Genomic DNA, 25,850 nt, shown 5'->3' with positions numbered 1-25,850 from the left:
TACACATCTGTAAAAACTTTATTTCAAAATCTTTTTATTCAACTGTTATTCAGCAATATACAATACAGTTTATAAACAAATGTCTTACCTTGTTTCCAATCTTCATTTAAAAATAAATATTATTGACAGTGAATATTAATTATGGTAAGATGTACCTTTTTAATGTCTCCAAAAGAAATAATTTAATTAAAAAAGAAAAAGGAAATCCAAAAAAACCCTAAACACAATAATCTACTAAAAATATTTCCTTTCTTAGGAAGAGTTTGACCCAACATCTTTACATATTGTCATAAAGATAACTGCTCAACAGTTCGTGCAAAATGAAGAGTCAGAGGAAAGGTTTAGAAAAGAAAAAATATTACATTAAAATAGAGAAATCATAAGTGCCATGCACAGAGCAGGGCTTTACACCATAGAGTCTGGAAACTAGATGCATTATTCTATGTGGTTTACTTTTCTGTGGCATCCCCAAAAATATGTTTTTCCCCCCATGTAGAATTTATCATGCTTCTTTCAGTCTCTTTCTGTCCATCTTTAAAACTGTAGGGATTTCTTTGTCAGGGGTTTTGTTTGTTATTAAATAGGTTCCTTTCTGTTTGGCTGAGGAAGAGTGGAGGGAGCAGTCCGTCAGTGGTTTACTAATAAATGTACAAGCTTATGCAGTATTAACAGGGACATATATAGGAGTGGGTCTGTAGCATAAATAGGTCCTGTACCTAGAAAAGAAAGAGACAAAGAAGAGAAGGGGATTTGATTTTTTATCTTTTCCAATATAGAAGATTAAATGCAGAAGAGAAATATAGGAAGATTCATTTTTATCACTTCAGTGCCAGGGGTCAGAAGCTTAATTTTAATAGTAAAACAGCATCCTCAAGCTATCCAACTCAAATAGCTTTTTCCTCCCCCTCCCAAATCTAACTCCACTTAGGTCATTTCATTATGTGTTACTAATGGTATGCCTAAACTTGGCTTCAGCCAAGTTACCAGCAATTGAGATTTCTATAAATACACCATAATCTGGTATATAGTTTGAGAAATGACAGGTATCAACCACCCATTACTTTAAAGGGAAATGACAAATGCTGCGGCTGTACTTCTTGATTAACAGGACATGAACCCATTTCATTTGGAATGGGAACAGCAAGACCTTGACATCCTCTTTACCTTTTATAGGAAAGAGCAGAATTTTAAATTAAAAATGTGCTCAGGAGCTATAGAAAAACAGAGGTCAGGTGTGGAACACATCTGTTACCGTCATTCTGTCCCAAGGAGAGCAAGCTGCGATGAGGTAACTCACGGGGCAGGACACACACTGAGGCATTTGCTCACAGCAACAAGTGGCAGCCACGGCCATGTGCAGTTACCAAGGCTGTCCCTGCCTCACATCCATTTACACCAAGATGCTTGCCCAGTTTTTTTATTTTCTAGCGATGTGTGCTGAAAAGACACAGAAAGGTATTTGCTGTGTGCGCTGTGGTGTGGCCCCTCTCCCTGCCATGGGAGGGCTGAGCTGTGGGGCTGAGGGCTCTTGGCCAAGAGAGCAGGACGGACACACAGGCACGGCCTGAGGCTCTGGCTGTGCCACCTCTGAAATGGGTCACAGCTGTGCTGCCAGCACAGGCAAAAGGGCCCTGTTCCCTGGAGCAGCCCTGGCGCCCCAGTGCAGCCCACGCCGCTGCTGCAGGGCAGGACATCGGTGCCTGGCACTCCCCGAGCCTGGCTCAGCCCATGCAGACAAGGCCAGGCTGGGCCACAGCAGCTGCCTGGGCCCAAATGCCCACAGGGGACACCTTCCTGAGCCATGAGTGGACCAGCATGTGCAGTTGTCGCCAGCACAGAAATGGGTACGACAGGTGTGGGACGTCTCCACGCAAAAGCAGGAGTCCAGCGGGAATTTGCCCTGCACCTGAAGTGCAGAGGGGCACCTGGGGAAAGGCCTGCTGAACACCCGACCTACAGGAGTAACCAATGCCCAAAACAGACTGCCACCCAGACTGTCAGAGATGCTTTGCAAAGCATGATAACTTATTTTTAAAGTTTTCTGTGTTCAGTGTCCCTAGAAAAGTAATCAGGGCACTTCTATTTAGGAAACTCACTTCAGGTACCATAATGTGAATATTTTAGTCTTGGTCTCTAGGACATGTGAGTGGCATGATCAAAGGAAATGCCTCAAACAGTGCCTGAGCAAAGCACTGCTCTTGGGCTCGCTGCTCCAGCTGCCTTGTAATCTACATACACCTCACCAGCAGTGCTGGAGTATGATTACCCAGTATCAAAAATAGTACATAGCAATGTGGTGTGCAATTGAGGAACTCAAGAAATGTCCCCACAGTGCTATCTCACAGACGTCCAGACTGTGTGGTGATTATTTAGTTATTAAGGTTTTAATTAAATCCCTGCATGCACAAACACGTGCTAAGGACTGCCTACATAGCAACAGCAAGGTTTTAAGATGAATACAGGATTTTTGTTTTGAATGCTGAAAAATCATTAACAAACACAATTAACTCCAGCAACTAAAGGAGTTAGTTGCAACCCATTGCAAAAAGACACTAAAAGTGTGTGCAGGGGTGCACAACAGCTGCCAAAGCCCAGGTTCCCAGCCAGCACAGGGACAGTCACCGACCCCAAACACAGCAAATCTACACAAATCTACCTACCAGTGAGAGAAAAGAGCTGACTGGGAAGGCTGGAGGGGAGCCCTGCTGTCTGTCTGTCTCTGAGCCTGACGTGCGTGTGGTAGCTGGAGACAGATGCTTACCCACAAACTGCACTCACAGGCCCAATGGACCCACACTTCCATCAGCACATCCCCATTCCCAAGCTGTCAGATGGCTGTCCTCCCTTCTGGGACATGGCACAGCTGCAGGAAGGCCAGCCAGGACAGTCCCCACGTGCTGTCACTGTCCCCCGTGCCTGGGGATGGCAGGGGCAGCCCAGCAGCAGCCGACACTCCTGGCAGCTACACACAGCTCAATGGTCCCAAATTTGTGCCAATTCCCCACCTGCCCAGCACTACAGGGAAGAGCTGGCCTTGGATATTTATTATGACCAAACCTGAGGGTGATGAGAACCCCTCTATTAGGGCTGAACTTGTTCTTTCAATGAACAGGACTCAAGTCTGAGATGCTGCCAGTTACTCAGACAGCAAGACGTCTTTTGTGAGGGGGAATTCCCCTGGAAACACAGAAACTCAACCTGTAGAAATGGGCTCTTGAAGCTCAAGTGCTCTTGCTGATACTGAAGGGCTGCCAGAACACCAGGTTAGGATTATTTCTGCTTTGAAGAGAAAGCAATATTAGTCACAACTCCTTGCAGCACCTGTGTGCCTGCTCACCAAAATAATTCCTATGTTGGTTTTACCTTTATGTACTAGTTTCAGTTTAAATTTCAATGCAGAACTGTGAAATCAACAGTCCAAATTTTGTCTTTTCCTTCTGTAGAAATTGCTGTTGTTTTTAACCTGTATTCTCCATTTTCTTTGATAGCAGAATGTGAGTTTAGAGTCTGTTAACAGAATCTCAGCAGTTAAACATATTTTTAAAACGTAACTTGAAAGCAATTATTCTTACTGAATACCACATACAAGCTTCTTTTTTCATACTGATTCAGTGTTGTTCTGCTCTAAGACTTCAGGCATTATTGGACACACAGAACTTCAGAATTCTCCCTCTGAATATAAGCAGACCAGAAAAATAACTTCCAGTATGTTCTCTCTGGTTAGTTAACCTGAGCCATTGATTATAAACAAACTGAACTTAGTGTCCTCAATTCTGCTGTTACTGCAGTAGTGGTAATCTTGAGTTTTTAGTTAATAAATTGCTACATCTGCAGATGTTAACAAACAAAATGTGGGCTTGAGCATGAGGATCTGGACACACGATTGACCCAGGTGTGAGAACAGAGAGTTTTTACCCAGACACCCTAAATCACAAGTACACAGTTACTTGCAAACTACAGACACTTGCAAGAAAACATTTCACTGGTATTTTGAATATTCATTTGATGTTCTGTTATTGCAAGCTTATTTATCACTATACAGACTTATAACTTTGCTTTTAAAATATTTATATGCTCATGGCCAAAAGGGAAAGTCTACCACCATGCAGAACAAGAACAAATTGTTCTCTTTGTGTATGGTGAATTGCTCTCTGGCATCACTCATCCTTCTTTTCAATTTATGACATAATATTGTTTTACTGCAATTTTCTATTTAATATTTTTTTTTATGCCAGAATTAATCACAGTTTGACTTAAAACAGTTCAGTCGAAAACAAACATTAATTAACCAAGTGAATTGTGACACGCAGAAAAAAATGGGATGATTCTTTTACAAGCTATATTTAACCAATGGTCAAAAACCACGGTTTCCACCAGTCACCTATTTTTCTTACTAGAAAGAATTTGATGTCTCTTTCTGAGATGGTGGTAAAATGCAGTGGCCCATATAATAAAAAGCTGAAAGACATCAGTAGCCTATTTTCCTTGAAAGATGAGATAACACCTCAAATCTGACTGCCTACTGATGATGGAGCTGGGGCCCTGGTTGGCAGTGTCACGAGACATTCCTCTGTACTGCCTTTTATGCAGTGACCTGTTAGCCTTGGCCTATTTCCTTACAGAACAATGCCCAATTAAAGCCCTCAAACCTGGCATTTCATTAAGAGGTGAGGGATCAAACTGACCATATTGACTGATCTATTCTCTCAGTCCAGAAACTTTAGACTGTGCTTGACACATGTTCTCGTTCTGGTATCTATGGAAAAAATGGAATTCTACATGGGTTGTTGGTCAAGGATCATTGCAAGCAATAACCTCCTAGATAAAACAAATTCTCACTCACTGACATACATTTGGAGCACTTACGCTGAATTGAAGGGAATTTACCCAACTTCAGACTTAAGAGCTTCTTAGAAGTTTTTAACTGAAATTACTAAAGTCACAATACACTTACTCAACCAAAGAGATAATAAGGTACACCCCATTAGGACTTTTCCACAGCTGAGACAGCTTATAAGCTGTCTACAACCTTCCACTCTTAAGTACTTCAACACAATCCACACACTGCATTTTTGCTATTTTTTTAAATAATTTTTTTGTACCCAGTGCCTTAAACTTCCCACTCCTCCCCAAGAGCTAATTCTCCAGGATGCTGTGCAGAACTGCATGCAGAGCCTGTGCTGACTTCAGCAGACTCTCCTAGCTCAACCCCAGAGAACTGCATGGAACAGGAGGTGTTTTTGTTCAAAGACGTATTTGTACAATAGAAAAAAAATACTGAACTGTGGTGTCCCCATTGCTCTAGCTTTCGTCTGGCTGTGGATCATCCTGCCCAGGCACAACCAGAAACAGCTCCTCAGCTGTCTTTTGGTGTAGCTAATTTCTGCAGTGGTGACTTCCCACATATTTATGAGCAACTGCATGGGATCTGCTCGCCACTGAACCTGCCTAGAAGGCATAATGACAAAATTAGTTTTCTATCCACTACACATCTTTATTTATGATTCACTGAGTTTTGGAACAGCTTTCCATAACTCATCTCAAAAAAATGCCTCACAGAAGTCAGTATATGTTTTTATTTCTACACAACATGCAGGTAGAAGCTTATGATTCTGCTTTGTTCCTTCATCCACAGTATCAAGGTTTTTAAGGTCAAGAATAAATCTTCTCACAGAGCCAGGTAAAACTATCAACATTGTCCTCCACACCCTTCATGAAAATGCCCACAATTTCACTTTCCTTATCCACACCATAGCCTCAAACTCCCCAGGAAGCTGAAAGAAATTTTACTGGCCAGAAGACACTGACCAGAGTTTTGTACAACTGTGTCAGCATTTTACGTCTTCTCAAATACACCTGAGTTTCACTGTTTCTCTACCTTCTCTCTCAAGATATCCACTGCAGTATTCAGGCCTATATTGAGAGGTGAACTGCCAAAACACCATGTTACAAGAGTAACAGGAAGCCTCTCCTGTTCTAATTTTGGAAATTCAACAGGCTTTAGTATTTCAAATAAGATTTTGCATTTGGAGTATTTGGCACACCTGAAATGAGCATGTTTTACTTGCCCACACCTGTATCTATTTACGTGCTGGGCTAAACTCACCTGAAAACAATGAGCTGAGGCAAAATTTAAGGCTTGATTACTCTGCAGAAGCTGCATACAGGGCAGCACAGTGCAAACTTCCAGAATAGGTAGAAAAATAAATATGTGTATTTGAGGAAAGGCCAATTCCTTGTAGCAGCCTGGTCCTTAATTTTGACAATTCTTGATGTGACAACTCAAAAAGCCCACCTAGGACAGAAGACTGGTGTTTTAGTGGTTTGGTGTTTTATTAGACTTTGGTGTTTTAGCATGGTAGCAGAGAGGCTACAGATTAGAAAACAAATAAATTGGACGGTAATGAGAGGGGGTGTAGTCATGCCAAGGAAATGATGCAGAAATAAAAGTTTGGCTCTGATAAGAAGCTAAGAAAATAAAAATATTCCTTCTGCAGTATTGATTTTCGGAAGCACTGCAGTGCTTTGCTGGAAGTCAATGTGTGAGTGCCTTTGGGACAGAACAAAGACAGAACAGACACAGGTGTTGGTAGAGGAGTCGGGGATGTGTTTCTTAAGGCACCTGCAACTATTGAGGCAGATTTTGATATCAATAGAGCTCATTTTAACTGAGACTCATTAAAGCCACATTGTTGTTAAAATATTAGTGCTGACAATCCCTTCCAAACATGCTCATGGTACACGGACCAGCCAAGTGCTCCATTATCCTCTACAGAAGCTCTTCCCCTCTCCTGGATTTAAGGACATCATTAGACATGAGGTACAGGATTAAATGGACAATTGATCTGACCTATTCCACAGCTGCTGCAGGTCTGCAAGGCACAACAATTTCATATTAAACACAGCTATCACAAACAGAGGAGCTGTTGAACTAGTGGATTTGATGGATATAGGGAAATGCATATCTGCTACAAAACAAGAAATCCTTCTACCTTTTATACAGAAATGTTTCTGGTTTCTAGGTTCCCAAAGAAATAGGCAGTTTCATTTCCAACAGGCTGGTAAAAAGTCATCTCCCACTAAAGTCACAAGAAATAGGGGCGCACAATATGGGAAACATTTTCCCTCAATATCCCCACTTCCCTTCTGTGGTAGCCAAAAGTGCACAGAACAATCAGCACTCTTACCAAAACCTCCCTCTGCTTCTCCAAACACTACATCTGCCTGTGAACACCTCTGTGCTGAGGGCGGGCAGTGCCCACAGACAGCCCAGCCGAGCAGCAGCTGAGCTGAGGGAGCCAGGCCCTTGAGGGGCTGCTCTTGGGATGCCTTCTACACTGGAGACAAACAAACCACTCAACCACTCCAAATATCCACTCGTGGAGAAATTAAAGAATAACTTCAAGACAACACCAGGAGTAATTTATAACAAGCTCCAAAAGGAAATGCTGCTGTAGACGGTGTCAATGGATAATAGAAATGCATCCTGAATGCTTAAAAGGAGCAATTCATTCTATATAGATTATACAGTTTAAATACTTTCTATTGGTTTGCATTTAAATAAGCCAGTAACTTTCCTCTTTTGAGACCTGCAGCTGGTCTCTACTTTGTATTACCCTCACATAAACAGATTTCTGCTTTGGTATCAGTGAGATGATCTCTCCTCACTAAACATCTTATTAAGACACTCAAACCATGCAACTATGAGTTTGTTTTAATTTCCAGAATTTTCTGCAGTTCCATGATCTAAAATTAACTTAACAAAACCAAGAACCCTTAATTCACTCCTTGAAAGTTGAATAGTAAGAGATACAAAATTCTTTGTAATGAGGCTTGGTAGAAAATGAATTTTAAACAAAAACATATAGAAAAATAACTAACTGCATTAGTGGTAGTTCAGGTGGTAAATGGGTAGCCAGTGCTACACTTCTTCTGTACTAGTATGTGAGAAACTCCAGAGCATATCTATACACACAAGTAGCAAAAGCACAACTCAAACTGCCCATATCCTGAGGCAATGAAGAGTAATGGGAGCTGGTTTCAGCTACTGAACTTTGAAGCAAGTCTGGGCCATATTCTCAGGGGTTTTATTATAAGTAGGAGGACTAAAAATATTGGACATATTGCAGAAAAGGAGGCAAGCTAGGTATGGTCACACAATTCCACAGGCTGGCACTTTATGAAAAGACTGGCAGTAAGAGTCACACTGGAGTGAGCCACAGGTTTCACATTCTGTAATTGATACAAGCTGCAAATATTTGCAACCCAGAAATAAAGACGATGACACTGTAGTTCTCACTTCACTGTCTTTTAGAGTATTTTTGATCAGGATTAGGAGCAAGCTGCTGATGTAGTTGTAATTATCACTCCAATCAGAATTACTAAACTTAAGCAGATGCAAGGGCAGATTAAGGATTTTTTTGAAATAACCCTATCCTGTCCATACTTAAAGAACAGAGTTAAAGTGCATTAGCAGAATACATGATGACACATGGAAAATGGCTGTATTGAGAGCATGTGCCTGAAAAAAACCCCAGAGCCTGTGATTTCCATAAAGGAGGGATCACGTTTTTGCTGTAAACCAACAGTGGGATTTTGGGACTGACCCACAAATACACAAAGTCTCCAAACATTTCCAGTGATTGATATTTGCTAGATGTTAGTTAACTAAAGACTTTGCTATGCCCTAGATGTAAGGGAAGCCAAGCTTTGCAGAATAAGCCAGCAAGGGGTTATTTGACAAAACTGTGGACATGGGATATTCCTCAATACCCTCTGTACATGTGAAATCTCCAGCTCCTTGGCAGGAGAGGGATTCAGATTAGCATACCAACTGTAAAAATTATAAAGCAGTAAACTATTTCTGATTATGTCAGTTTGATGAATTTTATCCATAGAATCACTGAATTGGTGAGGTTGGAAAAGACCTCTAAGATCACTAAGTCCAGCCATGAACTCAGCACTACCAGACTGTCCACCCCTAAACCCTGTCCTCAGGTGCCACATCCCCATGTTTCCTGAACACTTCCAAGAGCATGGTAACAAAATGACAGACATGGAGTATAATGTCCCTTAGAGACCTCCCTGTGCTCTACCTGCTTTGGAAGCCAGCAGCCTCTCCCTGCACACACAGGGATGCCCTGCTCCACAGCCATGGGCAGGGTGAGAGCAGATATTTGGGGAATGCTCGGTGTCCCTGCGTGTGCTCTGTGAGCGCAGCTCCCTCCTCCCCAGCGGCACAACCTCGTGCTGGCTCGCACAGACCCCTCCACTGAGCACGGCTGCTACTCTGCCAAACTGCTCTTCTTCCCAGCTAATAAAATTGCCTCCCAGCTGATAACAGCCTAGCAATATAAAGTACTTGGTTGTTAGCTGCTGTTGTGGCAAATAATACCATTCTGCTGACAACCCCATTTTTTCCAATCCAAACCCACTTGAACTGTTTATTATTGACATATGGGACTGCTCTACCATTATCTAATTTTAAAAAACACATAGTAAACAGCAACAGTGAGCCTGACAGCATTCTTACTGCTTTAGCAAAGCTAAATCAAAACCCAAAGCAACCCCCTTTTATTACCAGCACAGTCCTGTCAGGCTCTCTTAAGTAAAAAAGAAACACCTACACAGGACTACTGTAAGATTCATTTCCTGGCAGAGGCTACTTTACGTTTGCTTTCCACCTACAGCCCATGCTACTAAAAGCCTTCTCAAAACCAGTACCAGTAAGGCTGTCTGGGCATTTCTTTGTGCCACGACTGCTAAGTTTTAAGCTATTAGGGACCTATATAAATCAACAACACAGTTCAGGCATTAGTTTATACGTCAGTAAAGCTGCACCAGTATAGCAGAGGTGGGGAGTAAGTACCAATTACTGCCTCATAAAAGATACAAAGTTAGCTGATTCTGCAAACTAAGACTACAAGTTGCAAAGTATCTATTGAAACTGTGTATAAAGAACTAGCAGTATATGTATATTCCTGCCCAAAATGCGGTTTGCTCAGGCAAAAATACATGTGGGTGCACTGAGCCTTTCTTATTATAAATTTCTAATTTTCAGTCACTAATGAATCAATCTTATATAGAAATCTAGACCAGTGTTAGGTACAGCTTCCACATTCATTAAAAAGACCTGGAATACCCCCTTCATTGCGTTTAGTAATATTTTTAGAAAATTTTTTCATCTATAACTTCAAAATATCAAAGAAATTCAAATAATATTCAGATTTCTTCAAGGGCATTGCACAGGCTGGAGTAGAATAGGTTAGTACAGTTTTGTCTGTCCTCTGGGGAACAAGCAAGAACCACTGAAAGGAGGTTACTCAAATAAATTGCATTTCCACAGTACAAAAACACCCAGGCACAGCTTGTTTCTGCCCTAGATAATGAGGTGACACATTACAGCAGTTAGTGCTTTTGTCCAGTTCGAGAATTAATCCATATTACACAGACACAAAAAAAGATATTTGACCTCACTTGTCCCCAAAGCAGTCTAATTTGCCTAGATATTAAAGTGCTAGTGATGTGTATTTAATGAGAATTCTTTTTGCATGTTTATTATCCAGTGACATTTAGGAGGTCAGCCTGATAATTCAGTTATGGCCTCTGTCTTGCTACTTTATTTAATGTAAAGGAAAATGTGATGTGACCCAAGTTGCATTTAACTACAACAACAGAGTGGAGCTCATACATAGTCTCATAAAAAGCACAGGGGGAGTGGAGTAGACCCACACATTACCGAGTGGGAAAGGCAAGGAGCCTGAGCTAAGCAGCCTCATAGACTTTCCTTTCTTGCTATTTCATGTAACATTCATCTATCAAACCTAAACCAGCTCCACAGGCTGTTTCTCAAACTAGCACAGTCATTCAAGCTCAGACCAAGCCAGGAGAGCCCTCACCCAAAGTTAGTCCGAACCCAACCACAGCCCCTCCAGAGTTCCCCTAACCAGCTCAGCACACTCAATGAAACATTGTTCTCCTTCCTCGCCTGTCTGTAAGCTGCAAAGACAGACCTCTTGCTTCCCGGGGCACAGCAGGCATCTAAGTCTCCACCTGGTCTCCTGCCTCAAGGTGGGCTGGCTGTGCATGCCCTGCTCTTCCGAGCACCACTGGGAGCTGCACGGGCACAGAGGCTGCAGGACTGGGACCTGCTGCTTTATCTTGGGCCAGGTAGCCCAGGAGCAGAGCTCCCTCTGCCTCACACATAAAAGGCTTTGAGGAGGGGAGGGACAGGCATGAAGTGAAGACTTATGTTCTTCCTTGCTATGACTACTTCATCTCTGCATAACACATGAGCCTGTGTCCCTCCTAGAGCACTCTAAGCATAATGAATCACAGCTTCTTGTTTCACACTCCCATCTTTGTTTATTTTATTTAAAGCTTTCACTTCTGAGCTTTGAGGCTAGAGATCAAACAAATAAAAGGGAATTTGGAAGCTGCAATGTCTGATCTACATTCTGCTCAGAAGTTAAACTAAAAATTGCCCCCAAGCCAATACACAGGCACTCATTTTGGAGACCATTTGGTAGGATATAATACAGTCAATTTCCCTCCCAAGAGGTCAGTATGAAGATCCTAGTTTATTACTTCACCATCAGATGACAAAGTTAGTCTCACGACTAAGGCACTGGACTTAAATTTAGAAGATCTGAAATTAGGTTTTCATATTTAATTCCACAGCTGTCACACAACTCAACAAAGTCAGTTATTGTTCTTGTGTCATTTATCTGTCTCATCCACTTGGACTACAAATTTCCTGAGACAGAGATACTGTGTATTTCACTCAGGGATGCTCCTGCATCGCCCCTACTCTACCCAGTAAAACCCAGGAGCACTTCCAAACAGAAACAACTCTGCACACTTTCACTTGCTCACCCCAATTTTTTTCCTACAGCGTAAGATTTCATTTGTGTACAAGCATTTAAACTAAAAGGTCAATATTATTTCATTTAGAACCACATGGATGACTGCTTCTCTGACAGTATTAAAAATAGTCTTGCCAGCAGATCTTTGTCTCCTCACAGCCCAAATCCCATTTTCTAGGTTCACACTTCAGTTTACCTTGCTGGCAGACAAGCAGTAACCTTTCTGACTCATGAGACCACAGCACCAACTTTTTATATGGTTCTTTAAACATCACAGATAAAACTCTGTTTAAGTAGCTAATATTTGTGGCATATTGGTCAATTTTTCTGTTACATTGGCTCTGTTGCCTTATATACCATAATGCTGATCACAAACTTCAGCCAAATACCATTTCTGATGACATGTCTGAAACAATGGATTTTCTATTTATACCCAGTTTGTCAGATGAGAGTCTTCTGCTCTTTAGATAATCTCAGTAACAGAAATGTTTATTCTAATAAATTCATGTTTCAGTTCACTTAGAAGATGTGAAGAATCACATTTTTCCACGGTGCATGACTGGGATGGCAACTGAAGTCAACAAAAGCCCTGCAGGCACATCCCAACATAGCATTTTATCTATAATCACATTTATTGGAATCCAAGCACATAGAGGCCATCTCTTACTACACTGAAAGTATTGGGAAGATTTCTATTTCAAGGAAAATAGGATTAGAGGCCAATTCATGCAGGACACTGTAGCTAGTGCCATGCCATCAGCTCTTAGGCAGAGCTCTCCAGTGTCTTAAATGAGGGTGTTTCTTAATTACTGATGGCAAATCCATTGTTCGACCAAATTTCTGCTTTTATACAGAGGAAATAATCGCTGCGTACAATGAAAAGACTTAGGAATGCTAAACACTTTAAATGTATTAGACTATTCAATTATTACACACAGATTTGGTGCAAGTACTCATCTGTGTGTGCTAGGGAGCTCAAAATAGGATAACAGAGCATATGTATTGTGCTGCTGTGCAGATATAACTCATACAGCAACACAAGGTTAGGTTCTGCAGTCTTAAACACCATGTGAACAAAGGTTTAGTTGGATTTGTTGGCCCTACTGTGTGGAAAACCAGTTACAACACTGCCTTGTGGGGGTGGACTTGAAACAGAGCTTCTAGTTCCCAGAAGTAAACAAAAGGGGGAAAAAACCCCATTTCCTATAAAGCAACCGCATTCTTTATGGAGAACAATAATTACTGTACCTAACACAGCTTTAAAGAACACCACTTTAACACACAAATGGGAAACTCTGAAGGTCAGAGATGTAGTTTTCTTTTAAGACATTTTGAAGAAACTTTAGTGCTTATCAACCCAAGTGGCAGCACTGGAGACCCCAGTCTTCCATTTCCTCACAAAAGTAGATGATATCCCTGCAAGTCCTCATCACGTTGACTGCCGTATCAGTATTTTATCCAGGTCTTTATGCAATATTCATGTCTAGGGAAGACTTCTTGCCTCTACACCAAGCTGTCTCTCTCTGCTTCAAACCAAGTCCCTGGCCAGACAGCCTTACTAAAACACTGAGAAGATGGGGATTGGGACAGCAGCAATCTGCTTCACAGAAGCGACCAGAGACATCTCATGGTAACAAGACTCAGACAGCTCTGGTTCAGAAGGCACCCAAATCAGGAATTTTTGAGGGCCAAGCCTCTCAGCTGCAAATCTCCTAAGCCATGCTGGGGTTCCTGTTCCATTGTTAAGTAATGACAGGCAGTTCCAAACTACCACAGGTACAGAAATTACAACAAACCAGGGAGAAGCCTGTTATTTGGGGACGTCTTGATTCAAGCAGAGTAAAAAGACATTATTTATGCAAAAGGACTGTACCAAAATACAGGATTAATTACCTCCCTCTTATGGGGACAAAAGCAGGTGCTGGTTTACACCTCATTGAATCAGTACTAGGAACAGGAACAGTTTGACTTGGCTTTCTCCAGCACTGGAGCTGCCACGGAGTGGCAGTGTTCACAGAGACCAGTGTGCAGCTCACAGCACCAAATTCTGGTTTAGCCAGTTTTGTAGCTCTCAGCATCAGCCTCCATGTGGAGACCCCCACTAAATGTTTTTCTGTATTCTGCTACCTTTTTCACCGATTTCAATCATTCCATTACCTCCACTGCTGGCCATAATGCTAACAGTTCATTTTCAGAATTTAATGCAGCCTAGAAATAATGCAGAAGTGCCATATCCCAAACCACAGACGTAAAAAATCAGGACAGACAGCAGTTTAGCTGATCTGGGCAGGAGGGCTTGCCCTAAGAGGCATATGTGACATGCTGTCTTGGCGGCGCATGCTCGCATCCATCTGTTGACGTGGAACTGAGCCCACTGCACTTCCACCGTCCTGGTTTTAGTTCATATGCAGCACATAAGCTCTGGGTTCAGCAGGCAGGGTGCACACTGCTGCCAGTCCTAAACCCAACCTCTACTGTCAGCACAGAAAACACTGCAAGAATTCTCACAGTCACAGAGTGGAGAGGAAACACTAAAATGACCCCCAGCTCTAGGGTCCAGGGAGGAAAGCAGATCTTTCCAAACAAAAAACAATAGATTGTGAGCATTACAGTGCTTGGTTTAATTTCTTGGGATCAGTGGATTCAGTAAAAGCAAAATGAACTTCTTTAAATGCCCACAAGCACCTGTAGTTAGATCTCAGGAATTATCACTGTATCTTCCACTAGACACCAATGAACAACCAGCTTCATCTTGGGAATGATAAGGAGTAAAATCTAACTTTAACATGTATTTCTCCAGAAGAAAGAAATTAAATTATTCAGAAAACAGGAAAAGGTAGTAGCCAGATAAAACAGCACCTGTAAAGCACCAGCAGGTCACAGTGACCCATATACAAATGATTTCCATTACTGTGAGCCAAAACCGGCAACTGTTTGCCCAGAAAGTGTGAAGAAGTATCAGGAAGAAGTGTGAGCTTCCCTGCGTGAAGATTATGAATCTGCGTCAGAAGAGACTCAGCAGAGAGGGGAGCTCAGGGCCTTCCCTGCACAGTCAGTGGCATAAAATTGTTTCCCTTCTTCCACAGATAACTTGGCAGGGACATTTGTTCAACGTTAGCTAAGTGACAGTGGCTGAGAGGGGAGCTGAAGCCCAGCCAGAGCAGCATTACACCTCTGAAGCTTGAAACACTTTTGCAATTCAGATTTAAGACTATGTTCTTGTCCCAGACATTCCTGTCATTAGATAAATAAAGGTTTATAACTGCCTTCTCTGGCAAGCCGCAATATGTTAATGTGGCATTAATAACTTAATACAGTATTAACTGATAGACAATCAGTATTAGCATGATGTTTACATTTGGAAAATATTATAGAGCACTGTATCTCCAATGCCTATCTCCTGCCATTAATTCAAATGTGGAGCTCATTACACAGCAATTGACATTTCCCTTCTGAATCCACATCCTGCTCTGCATAGGCCCTACATCTGCCTGGGACAACCAGCCCTGTAAGCCACTTGCTGATCTAAACTCTCTGCAGAGCATCCACAGCATTTAGCTCACCTGAGGCTGCACCTACTGTTTAAACACTGCACCCAAAAAGCTGCACGGGGGTTCTGAACGTGGGGTCTCCCACTGCACCTACCAAAGGGATGCGGGTCCCAGCCTTGTGCTCAGACCCATCTCCCCAGGCCGGTGCCTGTGTTCACTCCTGCCCAGGCCAGGGCAAGGCACCAATCCCAGCCTTTGGGACAACCTAACTACACTTTGCCAACAAACTTGGGTACGATTACTCAGTTTCAGCGTCGCAGCGAGAGTCCCGCCGCGGCAGAGGGGTCACAGTGACCGACCCGCAAGCGAGTGGCGGTCCCGGGGCTCACGGCCGTGCGGGAACAGGGGTCCCGTCCCGCCCTACCTGACCCGTGCTGCTGGCGGAGGATGGCGGCCTGCCCGGGCGGCGGCGAGGCCGAGGAGGCTGCGGCGGCGGCCGTCGAGGCGGAGGCGGTGGCGGCGCTGGCAGCTGCGCTGGCGGTGCCGCCCGGGGCGGGGGCCGGGCGCTTGGCGGGGCCGGGCGGCGGCGTGGGGCGGGCGGCGGGGCCGTGGCGGCGCGGGGCCGCCCCGCTCTGGATGTGCGACACCGCCTCGGCCGCCTGCACGTCGGGCGGGGCGAAGCGGGACAGGACGCGCAGCAGCGCCTGAGCCTTGTGCTCCTGCGTCTCGTCGTCGCTGTAGTCCGACACGCGGCACTGGTACACGCCCTCGTCCTGCCGCCGCACGCCCGACAGCCGCAGCCGGTGCGAGATGTCGTTGCCCTGGACGCGGACCGTCTGCAAGAGAGCGCACGGCCGGCACGGCCTCAGCGGCGGGCAGCGACCCTGCCCTCCGCCTGCAGCCCCGGCCCCAGCGCCGTGCCCTTTGCTGCCGAGAGCACGGCACCGGGGCTAATTCCCCCAAATCAGCGGCCACTGAGCCCAGCACCTCGCTGTTAAAGCCCCACCTGGCGGGGGTTATCCAGAATCAGACCCTGTACCCATCGTTCCCAGGCCGCCTCCCACCTCTCACCACCAGCGCTCTGCCACCACCCCCCGCGGGTGTCCTCTCGCCTCCCAGGCTCGGACAGCCCCCAGGCCGCACGAACCGCCCCGAGCCCCCGCCTGAGGAAAGCGCAGCCCCCCGGGGTTCCCCCTCGCCGCTGCAGCGAGTCAAGCCCGGCTGGGCAGTGTCTCCCCCCTCCGCGGCCAAGGAGCTGCCCTGTGTCCTCAGCACCGCGGAGAGGGGCAGCGGGGCCGCATCAAAGGACAGGGGCGTGTTTCCTGCAGGACGGCCAGAGAAGGGGGTCGCCTCAGGCAACTGGGGTTGAAGAAGGCTGGGGAAAAAAAAGCGAGATTCTCTTCTGATTTGGCCCACAGTCCTTCCCCAACGTGGCTAAGGAAGGGGCAAGCGCCACCTCCTCTGGATTTGCAAGGAATGAGATGTGATCGCAAAACCAGCAACAGATGGTAACAACGTCTTGAGCCACGGCACACTGAGGAGGGGAAACGTGCCACACTCCCGCCGTGCTGCAGGAGCGCGGCTGCCAGTGAGACCAGCTGCATTCGTGTGTCAGGAAATGAGGGGGGCATGCTGTAAATCCCACGAGCATGGGAGGAGGGGTGTGCACCCATCTCGAGCTGCACTTACGCTGATTTTGGTTGCATCCTTATTTGCTACCTAAAAGAACAGAAAAAAAGGGCAATTAGACTCAGCACTGCCACCACATCAACAGGATGTTCATATTCCCACCCCAGTGGAAGGACAGGACACGGATAGATGCAACTTTCTCCACTTGCCATTCACACAGCCGGTGCGGCTCAGGGGAGTTCCCCAGGTGATGGGGCAGGCAGCAAACCAGTGCTCAGCTGGGGGGACTGTTTTGGTAAAGTTCCCATGGTGCCCCACAGAAGCGCTGCCTTCCCCAAGGGTGTGAACAGCAGCCAAAGAAATGCTTGTTGCATGCTCTGCTGCTCCCAGTCACTGACAAACACTGGGGAAGATGCTTTACCAGCAGCACAGCAGTGAAGGGCTTGGGCAAGCTGGATCCTGCATGGCTCAGGGCAGAGCTTCAGTCCTGAAACACCCTGGGAGCAGGTATCACACAGCACGTTTCATATTTGGTTATGTTTTTGTCTCCAGCCAACCACTGTAAACTTAAGTGATGCCTCAGACCTCACTGATACGCCTCTCGGGGAGACGGTCATCATTCTCCAGGCTTGCTCTGTCATCATTTATTGTAAAAGCAGCTCACAGTTTTTATATAAGGTTAAAGAAGACATTTAAATCCAAGCGATTTATTTCCCAGTCTGACAACTGACTTACACTTTCCCCAGCTAGGCGGCATCACATTAGCTCAGTGTCTGTATGCTTTGCATCTCTATTTGAGCTCTGCAGGAAAACAAGCGTGCCACAGAGAGGGGAGCTGGCACTGGCACAGAGGCTGCCGTGGGCCACCCTGCTGGCACAGAGGATGGGGCCTGGAGAGGATGACATGTCCTGCACAGAAGGGCAGCACAGCCTCAAAATCCGGCTTTAGCCCACTCCTTGTACAGCCCTGTTTGGCACCTGCAAGTTGTCTTTGCTCTGGGGGGGCTGTAGAATGACTGGCTTATGCTGGGGAAATGAAGCTGAAAAATTTAGACTAAAGCCTACCCTTACACCAAGCGGCTTCCTAGGGGGAGGGGAAAAGGCATGCAAGACTTAACTCTGCTTTATGCATTTTAATTGTTACACCTGACTGAAAACATCTTGCTGAGCTTCAGATATGGACACAAGTACGTACATGTACAAGTAACTATGTGCTTGTAGATGCAGACTGACACCACGTTAATGTACCAACAGAGAGGTGTACCTCTCATGCCTTTTTCTGCACTATCAGTGAGCAGAGGTTCTCCCACCTTTTACAGGGACTCCTGGCTCAGTCCACAGAAGCACTGGTTTTTGCTTGTCTACACTTCATACTACAGCTATTTTCACTGCCTTTCTTGGGACCTCACTGCTGATTTTGCAGTGGGACATTTATCATTTTCTGTTTACAGTCCTTAAAGCACTGATGTTTTTCCTGATGTGAAGCCCCTCATGGTGCATGCCCTGTACTCCTGCATTCCTTGGAGGGCCTGGGCACTCTGATGCTTCCTACTGGTGGCTGGCACTGGGCAGAGGAAGCACTCTGGGAATGCTGAGTTTATTCTGATCACTACCTAGGCATGTTGCATTTGATGAAGACATGTATCTCCATAGCAATGTATTACCTTGCTCCTGCTGCCGGGGACACTGATGGCTAATTCGTGTGCAAGTTCTCTGGCTGGTTCTTTAAGGTACCACCACTGGATTTCCAAGGAGTAAGAGGTGGATCCGCTGGCTCGGAAAGCACAAGGCATCTCAATATCATCTCCCTCCCTAACAGTCACATCTTTGGGAACTTCAGTAAAGGTAGCTGGGAGGGGAAGATAGAGTTACAAGGGCTGATTAACGAGAGAGATTAAAAGACAAGATCAGTCCTTTTCAGTCTAACGTGAGCTGCTTCAGCTCAAGGGCTAAACACTGACCGCGCCACAGGTTTCCTGGAGCCCAGGGACCACAGGGTAAGCAGAGCATCCAGGACTGCGCACCCGGGGCAGGGCAGGGCCGAGGCGGCCCCTGTCACCCTGCAGCCGTGGCTTCAGCGGAAAGTTTGAAGAGGACTTTAACCCCCTCGTCCTTCTAAGAAAGCCCTCGGCTTGATACAGAGCCACCGGTGTCCCACTGTCCCCTCCCGCCGAGCGGCGCGGGCACTGTCCCGGGCTGCGCGCCCGCCGCGCCCCGCTCCGTTCCGCTGCGCGCTGCCGGCAGCTGCGGCCCAACAGTGCCACCTTGTTCTGCCAGAGCCCGCCCGGGCAGCTCCCTGCCCCCAGCCCCGCGCTGGGAACGCGCCGGGGAGGCCGGGCCGGGGAGCAGCGCGGCGGCTGCAGCTCGGCTGCGGACGGGCGGCCCCGCAGCCTCCCGCCAGCAAGTTGTGCCCGGAGCGGCGCATCGCCGCGGCAAGAGGCCGAAGTTTCCTACTCACCGGTGACAAAGAACAGCAGAGGAGCGTTGAACATCAGGTAACAAAGGGTGCAGAACAGCCCCAGACTTTCCATCGCATCTATGTGGGCTGCGGGCGGGGACCTGGCTGGGGGCGCAGCCGGGCACGCCTCAATCCATCGCACACAGCGGGCCGGGGCAGGGCACCTTCCCAAAAAGCCAAAGCCTCCCGGCTAACCTCGGTTTGCGGAGAAGCAAATATAAAATCCACAGCCAGCTGATCAAACTCGCCCGCAGGTAGAAGCGACGTTTCTGGGAATGCAGCAATAAATCGCGTCCCGCTCCTTCACTCCGCCGCGGGCGGGATTCAACTGCCCTGCTCTGCGTGGGGGCTCCCGCAGCCCGAGAGCGAGGAGGCGACGCCGGGCGTCTCTCCGAGCCCCATCCTACGGAGCGCTCCGCGCCCGGAGCTCGCCGCGAGGTCCAGCGAGGCGGATGCGGCGGCGGCGGCGGCGGCGGCGGGGACGAGCCTCCCCTCCCTTCCCTGCGCCCGGGCAGCGACCGCCGTGCGCCCGTCGCGGGCTCTGCCCCTGCACGGCGGAGGCGGCGGCACCCCGAGCCCGCCTCTCCCCGCCCGGCCGATGGATGCGCGGCCCCGACCGCAGCTGCCCCGCGGCCCGGCCCCCGCCCGCGGCCGCGCCCCGCACCGCCCCCCGCTCCAGGCCCCGCCCGGCGCCGCCCCGAGGACCTGCGGAGCCGCTCGGGCTCGCTGGCTGCCCGTGCCGCTCCGTCCGAGCTCCTGGCCGGCGCTGGAAGTACCTGGGAAGCACCTGAGCGCGCAGCAATAAACCCGCTGCTGTTTGCGGCATCCCCATCCACGCCCGGGGCTCCTCCTGGGGTGCGCGCCCGCGGCGGATTGCTTGGTTGCTGTCAGGCTTTCGAACTCACTGTGTTTGTTACTTGTTAAAATACATTAAGGAAAAAATCCCCACTCTTATTGATTTAGAAAACAGTATCATAACAAGAAAACGTTTCCATGGATAAGCTGTTTCTCAGGCAAATGTCCCAGTTAAAAAATAGAAGCGTCAAAAGTCATCAGTAAAATCATTAGTGAGTAACAATCACAAGCAGAGTTTGATTTTTGCAGTTACTAATGTGAGGGAGCTGTATTTTAATAAATTTGAGGTGCCTTTAAAAAATATTTGTCCTTTCCCCCCCGGAAATTTCATTAAAATCACCATTTTGTTCAGCCACAACTTCATTTAATCACTGTGATGGCCTGGGATGTGTGCTTTAAGATCTGCAGAACATTTCCTTTATGTTTTTAATGGTTTCATTCTATACCATAAAAAAGATGCTGGATGTGTTAGCTTGATACATGAAGATTTCTATGGAACAAAATATCCAGAAACATTCATTTTTTGAATAACTAAATCAGACCAGCTTTGATCTAGTCCGCAGCTCCCCAGCTATCTCTCTGTCCCATCAGAAAAATCTCTGGAGGTTGGACCCTGCCAGGTGCTGGCTCCCTGCTAGGAAAACCCACCTGCAAGGTTTCCATCAGGAAGTTTCAGTAAAATTCACACAGTCCTGAAGAATACCAAAACTGCAGCAAATCAATATTTCTTGCTGGAAAATTTTTTCTTCAGAGCATTTTCAGCCATTCCTACTGACCTTACCATGACTTAAATCCTGTGAGAGTCCTCTGGCAGGTCTGTGACAATTTGCCTGAAGAGCAACTTGCCTTTCTCCAGATTGGTTACTGGCAGTCTAAACCATGCCCCAGGCAGGGCACAGTTCCCCAGGCAGGTGGAGTTAGCTCCCGCCAATCATAAAAACTTACTGTAATACTAGTAATACTGTAATACTAGTAAACACCATTTAATTAAATAGCCTAATAATCACTTACACTTTGCTTTTTCACCCAAAAGCTCAGTGTGCTTCATCCAGCATTATTTATTTTTTCACATGTGGCCTCAGGCCACCCATCACTGCAGTGAGTTTTACTGTCACCTTGCTAGAGTCCCGTCATTGTGCTTCACCTACCAGGACATGAAGAAGGCAGGGAAAGACAGTCAGGACAGACACACCTGAGGAAGTCGATCCAGCAGCCACTCTGGTCAGCAGCACAAGTCTTTCAGTCAAATTCCAGGAAAGGGTTAAGGTCTGCTAGAGAGGCAATTCCACGACTTTGTGGCCTCCACACAAGGACTGATTAGAAAGCTCCTGTTGGATAAACAAAATGAAAACACAAGTAATTTTTATATCAAATGACTAGTGACAAATCATGTTTTAAACATTTTTACTCAAGTTTTTATTAAAATTGATGTTTAAAAATGTCCTCTGAGATTGCAACATTGTGAAAATTTACAACAGCTGGGAAAGTGAAAATACCCAGTTTATGTTAAGTGAATTTTGTTTCTTAGAGATAAAAAATATGTAATAAAAATGAAAAGGAAAGGCAAATGCATTTAAACTTAGTTCTATTTTAATAAATTTAAGGTTGTTATTGTAGTAGTAGTGTTGGTGAAAACAATTCTATCTTGAATGGTTCTCTCAATTTATAACACTAAACCTTCAGTTTTGCTGTATTTACTACCCCCCAAGTTTGATTTTGTATGTAGTAGCTGACACTGAAGTGCTGATATCTTTGTGTTCAATTAAAGTAAGGAATTAGAAACACAAGAGTGTGTTTTTCACAGTCTTAAGTTAGAGTAATTCAAGACTTTTTTTATGTTCTCCCGTTCTACTAAAACTATAATGAGGGACTATTGTGCTCTACACTCACTAGCGAGTACTGTGTGCAAATCACTTTGCTCTTAGGATCATAACAACATTTGAAGTCATTTATTGATTCAATCCTGCCAGCAAAAGGGATTTCTACAGCAAAAGCTCTCACCTGCCTGCACTCTTACCCCAAACAGGTGATGAATGGCAGGAATGTCATAGGGTGTCCTGGGTTGCAGTGTATTCCATTACCATCCCCATCAGCTGTTGAAATCAGGTGGGGCAGTGTTTCCTTGCCTCCTCCCCCCAGACTATCTTTCTGTTAATGGCCCATCATTGTCCTGCCGCCTGACTCAGGGATAACTCCCTCCGGACCATCTTCTGTTAATGAGCCTAATCAACACCTGGCCTCATGACTCATTACCCCATTGTGAGATGCTCCACCCAGAGGGAGGAACCAAGCATCCCATCGTGGATATAATCTGAGGCTGAACACCAGAGAGAACCTTTTTCTACTGGATTTCCAGAGGACAGGAGCTGCACAGCCACCACTGGACTTTCTGAGGAGGAGCAGACCCTTTTACTACAGGATCACCACTTCAGAGGACTGCAGCCACCATTCTGCCTAACAGGGACTCAGGTTGTATCTTGACTCTGTCAGTCTGAACCAGTGTTTTCTTTTGGCTTTTTTTTCTCCTTTTCTTTAATTTCCCCGTTAAATTGTTGTTCTGACTTGGTGTCTCCCACTGGTTTGTTTTTCAAACTAGTACATAGGGAGAAGCTCCCTTTGCAGTTGCTGATCCTGCAGCATCGTCTGCATCAGCAATTCTCAGAAATCAGGGAAAATGTTCCGGTGCTTAAAGTAAAGGCCACATTTAGTTGATGACCTTACTCTTTTGCTGCAGCTGTCTGTATGGCAGATAGGTAACAATATTTTATACTTGGGCAAACTGAAGTTCGTTGTCTTTATGGAGAAATTCTATGGTGTTTCCATAGCTTTTCACTTCCAAATCAGATTTTAGTAGAAAAGATCCTCTCTACTGTAGGACAAGCCAAAACACGCGAGCATTTGTTCTGGTAACAGGATTCTCTCTCACTTTACACAGTGGCTTAATTCCTAGGCCATCCTCGAGGGGATGGTGGCAGGGGAAGCTCTGAAGTCCCTTTCCTGGCTCCTAAGCACCTTTCCAGGGAAGCCAGGAGGAGTCTGAAGGGACCATTGGATGAAACCAGCAGAATTCCTCCTGAAGGGACGGTCATCTCTGTCATCTCTGAGTCCCATTCTCATACTCCACTGTCAACCCAAATCCCCCTTGGTATGAAATGCAGGAGCACCACTGACCCCAGGAGGGGATGGATGGTGAGCTGTGGATGAGTGCCTGGTGCTTTAGGCAGACTCCTGTGTCACTCACAGGGATGGTAGTAGCAGACATCTTTTGATGTTGCTGGACCATGTGTTTATAGCCACTCCTGAAATCCCTTAAGTGATTCCAGCACTGTGTAGCTGATTACATTTAATAATGTCTGAAAATTCTCCCTGCAATATTTTTAAATGACTAGCAGCTCCACTATTTGAATGACCAAAATACTTTCTAATGGCTGCTTGAGGAGCCTTCAGTCTTGTTTGGAGTTAATCCACTCAGAAATTAGGACAGTGCAGATTACCTTTGGAAAAGAGAAAGCTGCAAAAATATCCAAATTTGCACATACAAAGCATGTGTGATGAGACATACTTTGAGCTGGTGTAAAAGCACTGTAACATACTTGATGTGGCATGGTATTCCTACCATATTTAACTAATATTCATCTCTCCCCTAAATCCTCTGCAGAAATAAATCCTGTTCAACACTCTATTCTTAGATTTTTGTCAGGTTTTTTTTTTTTTTTCCTTCTCATTTTTCTCATTAAACTGACATGGTTTCCTAGTCACAGGGGCCAGTTCTGCTTCTAGTCACAGAAAGTAAATGTTTTTTTGCATGTGACCCCTGTGGACAGGGAGGACTGGAGCAGACAGTGCTGTCTTTTACAGCTTACATGAGGGGTTCCAGCACACTCTGGGGCTCAGGGTGCCTCCCTGGAACCTGAGTATGCTGATGGCCTGCTGAGGGGCTTCTGCAGACTGCATTTTCTTTAGAAAATAGGTGAGGGGCAGAAGATAATATTGGTTGTAAAGAGACCCAAAAAAGCCAAAGGGGAGAGATGTCAAAATGTTCTTATCTCTGCTTCCAGCACAGTGACCTTCACTGTGGAGCTTCTATCTCAGAGTAGCTCCCAACAACAGGCTGGCAACTGCCACCCTGGTTGCTTTTAAAATGTCACTGGTGTAACATTAAATCAGGAGAACATATAAGAGGTATAATTGCATTGTTTCTTCCTTCTCCCCACCTCCCAAATTCCAGTCCTGATCAGGCACAAAACAAGCCGACAACATATTTGTGTTCCTGGAAGAAGTTTATAAAAGGTCATAAAAACTGCAAGTTCAAAGGGCTGGATTGTTTTCAATATACACTATGAATTTCCTATTTCCCATCTCCAAGCATGACCTGCACTGCCTTGCAGTCATTCCAGGATCCAGGTGAGAGTCAGAAGTCTAACACAGTGTCTGAGAAAGAACTGATTGGTGTCATATGAGGAAATTTGGGCATAAAACTGGCAGACCATGCTATCTCTCTGGTTTATTAATCCTTTCTGTGGACAAGTGACATTTCCACCACAAAACTTCATTTTACTTTCCATGAAACTGATTAAGGTAGAAAGCAAGTTTCTGCATTCTGGCCAGGCATGGTTCTCACTTTATGCAGCAAATGCATTTTTAATTAACTTTAGTTTCTAATTTTGCTTTCTTATCTGACATTCTTTGTTAAATGATCTGACAGGATGAGACACTTGTGGAGAAACATATGGAAGGAGAAGGCAACATATTCATAATAATGAAACAAAATCTCACATTCTAGTATACCATGTTTACAACAAAATCAAAGACAGTCAGAAAGTCAGGTTATGCAATATTGTAAAACTTATCTGAAATTTATGGGCTACAGCCTGTTTTAATAAAAGACATGATGCTAGCTGCCTCACAGACAGGAGTATAAGATGGCATGAGAAGAAAATACACAAAAATTGTCATCTGTCAGGTCCATCAGCTCATGGGGTTGGCATTTGGCAGCTCAACCTGCAGCAGATGGGAGCTGCTGCCCCTCCACTGCTCAGTGCAACCCCTGCATACGAAAGGGATCGAGTACATTTATTGGGAAGAGCTTGAATGAGGTGGATCACCCAGAGACAGAGAGCAGAGTAAAAGCCAATTCAGCTCAGTCTTGGGAATTATAAAAAAATACTCTGCTTTGCAGAAGTATGCTAAATACAGGGTAGCAGCCAAAATTCCATGTTACCATGAGAAGCTCTGACTCTGAGATGTCCCAGCAGTGCCTGACAGAATGGGGGTGAATATTTTTGACTCTGAAATGTCTCTACCCACATATTGTGGTTACTTCCTGTGACCAAAATGTTTAACTTGCACTAAGGTCTTTATAAACTATATTAGATCACCATATCTAAGTCCAAGAGAGGAACACCACTGAGTTAGGCAAGACCTCGTATTTCCTGCTGGGCTCGCAGAAATTCATAACCTCTCCCACATAGAAAACCAACATGTATTTGACCTCAAAGGACTCCCAGCACCTCATAAGTAAAGAAATCTGTGTAAGAAACCAACAGATCAGAC

General features: G+C 45.6%; 1 protein-coding gene across 1 annotated transcript; it reads right to left on the bottom strand.

Annotated features, from left to right (window-relative positions):
• VSTM2B (V-set and transmembrane domain containing 2B) lies at window positions 1–20,007 on the bottom strand. Its single transcript, XM_048316545.1, has 5 exons — window positions 19,443–20,007; window positions 18,649–18,833; window positions 17,045–17,074; window positions 15,780–16,191; window positions 1–716 (listed from the first exon to the last, which is right to left on the bottom strand). The coding sequence occupies exons 1-5, from the start codon at window positions 19,513–19,515 to the stop codon at window positions 628–630; spliced, it is 789 nt and encodes a 262-aa protein (XP_048172502.1). The 5' UTR covers window positions 19,516–20,007; the 3' UTR covers window positions 1–627.
• Window positions 20,008–25,850: the final 5,843 nt, after the last annotated feature.

Source organism: Corvus hawaiiensis, chromosome 12 (assembly GCF_020740725.1).
Source record: "Corvus hawaiiensis isolate bCorHaw1 chromosome 12, bCorHaw1.pri.cur, whole genome shotgun sequence".
NCBI lineage: Eukaryota > Metazoa > Chordata > Aves > Passeriformes > Corvidae > Corvus > Corvus hawaiiensis.
The sequence above is the reverse complement of the archived record's forward strand: the minus strand, read 5'-3'. Positions and strand labels throughout refer to the sequence as shown.

Bases quoted from the DNA above. Each gene is read 5' to 3' on its own strand.
- VSTM2B (XM_048316545.1), bottom strand. From the start codon at position 19,515: ATGGAAAGTCTGGGGCTGTTCTGCACCCTTTGTTACCTGATGTTCAAC. The intron at 17,075-18,648 runs GTAATACATTGC...CTGTTCTTTTAG, and splicing joins TCCCCGGCAGCAGGAGCAAG to GTAGCAAATAAGGATGCAAC. The intron at 717-15,779 runs GTAGGGCGGGAC...TTTCTTTTCTAG, and splicing joins CCGCCAGCAGCACGGGTCAG to GTACAGGACCTATTTATGCT.